Here is a 7,935-nt window from a genome sequence, read left to right on the forward strand (position 1 = left end):
AATGTATAAATGAATTTATACAAAACTGAACAATTTGTATAAAATTTGATGTTTCTAGCGAATTATACAAATCAAAAGTTTCAAAATTTGCTATGGAGTGCAATTATGTAAACTATAGTTATAACTATAAATATAATTTTTATGCTTGCTATATGTAAAAGTTGTTCTATAAAAAATTATATTAAAAAAAGGTCACATGCAATGGGATATTAACATTAATATATATGCAAAAGCCTTCTACCAACCAAAAGAATACAGCTCTACCAAGTACTAAGATGCAAAATCCTTTAAAACAAAAACAAAAAATATATATATATAATAAAAAAAGATACAAAGGCCAATAAAGGACAACAAGAAAAACTTGTGGACAAATTTTTTTAGATTTAATTAATTACCGTCAGAAGAATAGTGGCCACATAAAATTTGGCCAAATATCCCACCCAACTGTAGCAGTCAATCTGTCTGGCTTTCACTTTCTTGCACTAAATATTTTGGTTAAATAAATACACGTGTCATGGTGATTTATCAAAAGGCGGCCAGTGGTGTTGACGACGTGGCAAAAAGTGCAAACAAAAAGTGATTACAGCTCATCCTCATCTCATCCAATTCATTAATACCCACATAAAATAACAAGATAAATACTTTAATTATTTTCATCATCCACAACTCTTGGTTCTAGATATTTTACCTTTCTTTTTTAGTCCACACAATAAATATCACAATTTTTTAAAATGTTATCCTTAAAAAAGATATAAAATAAACTAGAAAAAAATACTAAGTACTAACCCTCCGTTTTAATTAGATTGTTGTGTTTTGACATGACATGACATGAACAGTAACGAAATCAGAATTTTAATTAAGGGATATCAAAGTATAAAGAAGAAAAATCGTATAGAAGTCAAGAAATGTCAATATATGATATATATATATATATTAAAAAAATATTTTTATCTATCTACATAGTGTTCTAATGATTAAGTCCTCTCAAATATCGCCACCAGACACATATATGTAGAATGTATTAAGATATCTTTTATTTTTATGATTTTGAACATGTCACATGAAAAATTGAGATTATTGAATTATTAAGAAAAGGAAAGAAATGTTCGTTTTATTAAACATGTTAAAAAAGTAGGACAAATAAATTAAACTGGAAGAAATACTATTTTAATTATTTGGCTGGATATTTTGTTGCGTCTTTTCTAGGGAGCGAAGGGTTTTTTTTATGTATAGGTGGGGCTGAGATTTGTACTCGCTTTATGCACTAAACATGTTGGCCCTTGCTATTTTCATTTTATTTTAAAATAATAAATTGATTTAACTATTTGCATTATTCGATCATCACATCAATAAAATCTATGGGGCTTTAATGTAGAAGATTTATTATATGCCTTCTCATAATGAAAATTACTTCTTACCAACTACTAGCATATCAATTCATTACCTTATCATGTGATGAAAAGTAGACCCTTTATGCTCGTATATCTTGTTTTAATATGTCTCTAATTTGTCTTGATTTATTTTTTCAAACATAAGCACTACCTCCTTTTCGTAATTATTATTATAATTTCCTTTTGCATGTGTCTTAAAGAATTGTAAATAAGGAGTATTTGTTAGTAATTCATCTTTATTAATAAAAAATACTAAGCTAACTTTAATGGTAGCAGTACTTAAAAAAAAGTAATTTATCACGATTCAGACTGTGGTGAGTGACATCCATCCCGAATCACCTGATGGTAGAATCAACAATTAACCCAACTAAATTCAACAAATCATTTAATTTCAAGTTCATCATATAACATTAAGAAAAACAGTTATCCATAGTCTAAGAATGTCTTAGTCCAAAAAATATGGACAAGAAAAATAGATGAATCAACGACAGCCTGGAAGAATAGCTCACTCTTGAATTCGGAGTTAGACGTTCTTTAATTGAAGTCTCGAATCAGCCGTTGGAAGATGTCATGTACTCAACAAGGAAAGAATAGGTGCAATATCAATACACAAATTATAATATACTGGTAGAATCACACTATCAGGTATAAATGTAAGCAATTTACCATGATACAGTAATGCAAATCAACACATTTAATACAATCATGAATTACCTAATCATATAGACTCCCAGTCACATATCATGAAGAAAGCAATATAACAAAAAACATGCACTCTAAAAAATATTAATTTTAGTGATTCGGAGGAAAAGTCAAATTAAAATTTGTCAAATTCTTTTTATCTTGCCATGTGTTTTTTTAATTATGCCACCAATTGGCTTAATGAGGAGGTTTTTCCCTCTCCTTTTAAGTTTTGATAGTGTTAGGATAGTTGTAATATAAAAGGAAAGTTCTCACATTGGTGAGAGAAGCCATCTTTTAGGTTCTTTTAAAGTCTAACTCATTTAATCTGTTTAATTGAGTAAGTCTACTTATATATATTTAATAATATATATCACAAGGACTTGGACTTAGGGCTTTGACGTAGGCCGGCTGGAATCTTTAATTAAATTTAAAGATTCATTTTTCGTAATTTATTTTGAACAAATTGTTTATTTAAAATTTGATTTTAATATTTTAGTTTTAAATTAAACAAAAAAAAGTATGTGTTCAGGAAGGGAACAACTAAATGTTACGTTTGTACAGAAAATGAGTGACTCTTAGTTGTATCCATACAGAGAAATGCTTGTCATCCCTTAAAAGTAACTCTTGAAAAATAGTGATTTTTCACGCCTAGCTTTAATTTAGATAGATTTGAACAATTATAATACCAACCAATAATGACTTGTTTGTACTTTTCAGACTTAATAGTTTTTACACTATATAATCAATACTTCCTCCATCCCATATTAGATGAGTATTTTACTAAAAATATTTATCGTATATTACTTGATCACTTACTATATCAAGATATATTTAATTATTTTTTTTCATTTACCCCCAGAATTAATATGACCTCTGAAAGTTCAAACAAATTTTGAAGATCCAACTTTTTTTCCAGGATGCTAACTTATAATATGAACAAAGGGAGAAATGTAAAGTTAATCAATCTATTAATGATTTCTTAGTTACCGTATAAAATAAAAAATGTCCATCTAATATGAAACGCGAGAGTGTTATTCACTTCTCAGAACAAATAATATTGATTTTATTTTAATTTTGTAAAATAATAAATATTTTGGACAATAATTTTAATAATCTTGACCACCAATATAGAAAGGTGTACATATAAATTTCTTCTTCTACTCACAATGAACTACTAGAATAAAGACATGTTGCCTGCATTTTTAATGTGAAAATAACCAAAAAAAACTTAAGAGGATGTTTGTTTGGATATTAGTATTATTAAGAACAAAGTAAACTTTCTTAAATTGAAAGAATTTTTATTTTTGATAAAAATCTAGTAGTTTGGAATTTGGATAATATCTTGTTGAGGACCAAAAAATTGCATCATTTGAAAGAGGGAAAATATTGAAAAAGCGATGAAATTGTCAAACTTGTTTACCCCACCCCCACGCAGTGGGGCAGAAAAAGCGAAAAGTGTCATCCACAAAAAAGTTGACACGTGTTAGACAAAAGAAGGCAGTACAAGGTTCCAGTTGGTTTACTCGCGAGTATGAATTTTAGCACTTTATGTCAAAATCTTAGCTTAAATTAAAACACGATATTTAAAAATAAAATAGAAAAAGGGTAAAAAAAGGTCAAATTGCCACGTGTATTTAAACGTGAGCCACAAGACTTGAATGGATTTCTCGGTTGTTCTACCAGAAATTATAAAAATACCCCCAAAAGAAAACTAAACTTCCACTTGAACCCATGACGTGGCAATCCTTCCCTTCTTCTTTTTCTCCCTTTTCAACCCCCAAAAGCTGAAATTATTTCTCATCATCTTCCATCTCTCTTCTCCTTTCTTCAAAAGAAAATAAATAAAAAACTTTCCAATATTTGTGTGTTGTTCACACTTGTTTTAGTTTATCTTCATCTTCCTTTTTGGACAAGTGTTTTCTTTTCTCTCATGCTCTTGGGAATTCTAGAAATATTTGTTGTGATTCAACAACTTTGATGTTGTGTTTGGTGAGGATAAGGATGAAATTTTCGATCTTTAAAGGGGAAAAATTGATTGTGGGGTTGTAAAAGTGAACAGGGTCTGAAGAGCTACAGTTCTGTATTGGGGTTGTTAGATCGTGTGATTTCTTGGAATATTGGAGCTTAATACGGATTGAATTTGAAGGTGACTGTTGATATTTCTGGGTTTTGGGAACTGAAGAGAATTGATTGGGTAAAAACTGGTTTCTTCTATTTTAGGGGAAAGTAAAAACTTTGGCAGCAGTTGTTAGTGATTTTGGCTCAAGGAGTACTGATTTGATTCAGCAGAAATGACTATAGGGGTATGCATCTTATTTATTTAACTTCAGATGATACTACTTTTTGTGATTTCTTTCTTAGGACTTGCCCTGTTCTCAATTGGTTAAAAAGATTTGTTGTTCATAATGGCTTGATGTATTTGGAAATTTCTGTTATATGTAGAATTGTATATAGCATAGGTATGGTAGGTTAATTAATTTTATGATTGAACTGGAACTCTTGTTGAAGAGTAGACAGAAAGAAAAAAATTGCAAGTCTTTTAGAGTTGTTATTACTTCCTATATGTGGATCTAATAACAGAATCAAAAGCTAGTCAGTCTAGATTTGGGATTGAAAGTGCTTGTGACTAATGTGTCTATGCTATTTTGAAATTTTAGGATCAAAGTGAGTCGGACACGATACTTCCAAGTAGGAATAGAATGTCAGTTGATGTGGGAGCTCCTTCTCCAAGGAGCATCCAGATGGAAGAGCAAGTTATTCCAGGAGAAGAATATGCTCCTAAGGTTCGTTGCTCTGCCGACAATGCTTAAGTTAATGATATTAAGCTCATGTCTGACTGGATGTTGTTTATTTTCCACTCAAAACAGATAAGAAAACCATACACCATTTCAAAGCAAAGAGAGAGGTGGTCAGAGGAAGAGCACAAAAAGTTCCTTGAAGCATTAAAGCTTCATGGTAGGGCATGGCGACGTATAGAAGGTAAACAACGGAGTAATTAATACAATCAATCGATTGTTTGAGTTGTCTTTGTGCTGTCACTCCATACTAAAGAGACCTTGTTTATTTCTCAGAGCATGTGGGAACCAAAACTGCAGTTCAGATTAGAAGCCATGCTCAGAAGTTCTTTTCAAAGGTTTGCTGCTCTTATCCCATTTTATTGTTTCTGACTTGATCTAAATGTGCACTCCAGTCCATTATTAAGAGACGAATTCGAATCTGTTACTTATTGGCTATTGACATCAAGTGTTTTCTTGTGGTCGGTCAGGTTGTTCGTGAATCGAGTAATGGTGATGCAAGCTCTGTGAAATCCATTGAGATCCCACCTCCTCGGCCTAAAAGAAAGCCAATGCACCCTTATCCACGGAAAATGGTAACTCCACTTAAAAGTGGAACCCTGGCTTCAGAGAAATTGAATAGGTCTGGTTCACCTGATCTCTATCTCTCCGAGCCAGAGAATCAGTCTCCTACCTCTGTGTTGTCTGCCTTTGGTTCAGATGCATTTGGCACGGTGGATTCCACTAAGCCAAGTGAGCAGTCATCACCTGTTTCATCAGCTGTCGCTGAGAATTCTGGTGATCTTGTACTTTCTGAACCATCCGATTTCATTGTAGAGGAGAGCAGATCTTCACCTGCCCGAGCTTATACTAGTTCAAATCCGGCCAATCAGACTTGTGTGGTACGTACTATCTTGCTCAACTGTCTTTTTTTTAATTCAATATGTATGATTTCTCATTTGACATCACTCATTGTGATTTTCCTTTTGGATTTGTAACTCCAGAAACTAGAGTTGTTTCCGGAAGACAATGATTTTGTGAAAGAAGGCTCGGATGAGGCATCATCTACACAGTGTCTGAAGTTGTTTGGTAAAACCGTATTAGTCACTGATACTTATATGCCTTCTTCAACTTCTGGCCAAATATCACTGACAGATGAGAATGATGAGCCAGCATCGCGGACGTTGCCTCGAAGCACCTTCCCTGCAAAATATTTGCACTGGGATTCAGAATGTCCCCGAAGTACCTTTTCTATCGTCCCTCCTACGCCATCATATTACTTTCCCACACCAAATGTAAGTCCAGGGACTAACCAAAGTGACTCTACTCCTCTTTTGCCATGGGGATCATCTGCTGCAGTTCGTTGCACTCAGGTGCATAACCCAATTCCAATGAAGGGACGTCCACTCTTTAATGACAGAGATTTGGAAGGAAAGGAAACTCAAAAGGAAGGGTCTTCCACCGGCTCCAACACAGAATCAGTAGATGCAGAGTTGAGTGGAGACAAGAATTTGGAAATTGAAGCTCAGAGTAGTCGAAATCTGGTAGAAGAGTCGGTTAGAGGAGGCAGTTTGTTTGAACGAAGAGCAAATTCCACAAAGCGTGTGAAGGGTTTTGTTCCATATAAGAGATGTTTAGCTGAAAGAGGCATGAGTTCCTCAACATTAACTGGAGAAGAAAGAGAGGAGCAACGAACCCGGTTATGTTTGTAGTTACTTTCTTGTGCTTGTTTAGTTTGTTTGTAAAGGTTAGCACATCCCTTTTTGGTTCTAATTAATTATAATATATCCGTTTGCCGGATAACTGGATGAAGATAAGCAACACCATAGCAGCAAAGTTTTTGCTGAATGGCAGAAGCAGTCTTCGTAATTTTTCTGAATCAATTGTTCAAATGTATGTTGATAAATTAAGTCTTGCAACTTCATCTCATCACTTGCACTTTTGGCAGATGAGCTAACAATCTTTGTAACTCTACTATTTCCAAGTAATGAATGCTCCCTCCACCCTTGCTCACTTATCATTTAGTTCACCTTAAGCATTCGTTTGACCTTAGAGTGGCTTCCATATCTTTAATTGAATGCTTAAAAAAGAGGGAGGGAATGGCCAGAATCGAGTCTCCACAATCAAACCAGAACCAGAAAAAGCTTTTTCTCTCCCAGTTGTGCTTCGATTGAAGATATTGTTGTTTCAGAAGGAAGAACAATTTGCTGCTCCCAATTGTGCTTCTTTTGTTGTTTCACTAACCACTAGCCGGTGTTGATTGTTGAAAACTCCACTCCCTCTGCTAGGGTTTACTTTACCATCGCAGCTCGTCGAACGACTCTAGGGTTCTCTTTCCTCTTATTTCTGGCTTGGGTTTCAAGTTTCAAGAGCAGCAGCAGCAGCAGAACACGGATCACTATCTCCTCTCCAAGTTCCAGGTTTTATCTTCCCAAGCTATTTTCCAAATTTACTTTGGGTTGGTTGGCTTTAGTTTTTTATTATTTTCAGATTTATTTCCATTGCTATATGCAGAGTTAGATTTACTATTATTTTTAAAGATGGTTCCGTGTATTGTCTTCAGATTGATCTTACTTGCATACAGTCCATTAAAACACAGAATAGAAACAGTTTTAAATATCTCAATAACATCTTTCATACAATCAAACTCAAGGTCTTAAACCTTTAAGAAATAGATAATCGTGTACCAAAACTCAACCTAGTTTAAAGTAAGGGGATGCAACCTCAAAACGTTAAAGCAAATCTAAAGAGTCTGAGTTCGAATAGATGGAAAATATCATGTACAAGCTTGGTACTGGAGCTAATCGATAATATGTACTTTTTGACTCAATTGAACTTCTTCTTTTTTAAGTCAAAAGTTGAAGACTAAGACCGGCAATTCTGCATCCACTTTCCAGCCGACTGGAAAAGAATTATGAATGCGACATCACGTATGTAACCAAAAAAGAAGGGCGAGACCGTGTCAAAGCCCGATGAATAGACAATACTTGGAGCTGTATCCCCAAGAAGAAGATCAAGGGGATCGGCATACCGAAAAAAAGAGAGAAAGAAATAGGAACAAAGAACGAAACTTTACCACAACTAGG

At 33.7% G+C, this 7,935-nt stretch overlaps 1 protein-coding gene across 1 annotated transcript; it reads left to right on the forward strand.

The window, feature by feature from the left end:
- Positions 1-3,876: 3,876 nt before the first annotated feature.
- Positions 3,877-6,866, forward strand: LOC102602066 (protein REVEILLE 1). Its single transcript, XM_006350400.2, has 6 exons — positions 3,877-4,378; positions 4,733-4,858; positions 4,943-5,054; positions 5,147-5,208; positions 5,341-5,751; positions 5,854-6,866. The coding sequence occupies exons 1-6, from the start codon at positions 4,367-4,369 to the stop codon at positions 6,559-6,561; spliced, it is 1,431 nt and encodes a 476-aa protein (XP_006350462.1). The 5' UTR covers positions 3,877-4,366; the 3' UTR covers positions 6,562-6,866.
- The last annotated feature ends 1,069 nt before the right edge of the window (positions 6,867-7,935 follow it).

Source organism: Solanum tuberosum, unplaced genomic scaffold (genome assembly GCF_000226075.1).
Source record: "Solanum tuberosum cultivar DM 1-3 516 R44 unplaced genomic scaffold, SolTub_3.0 scf00122, whole genome shotgun sequence".
Lineage (NCBI taxonomy): Eukaryota > Viridiplantae > Streptophyta > Magnoliopsida > Solanales > Solanaceae > Solanum > Solanum tuberosum.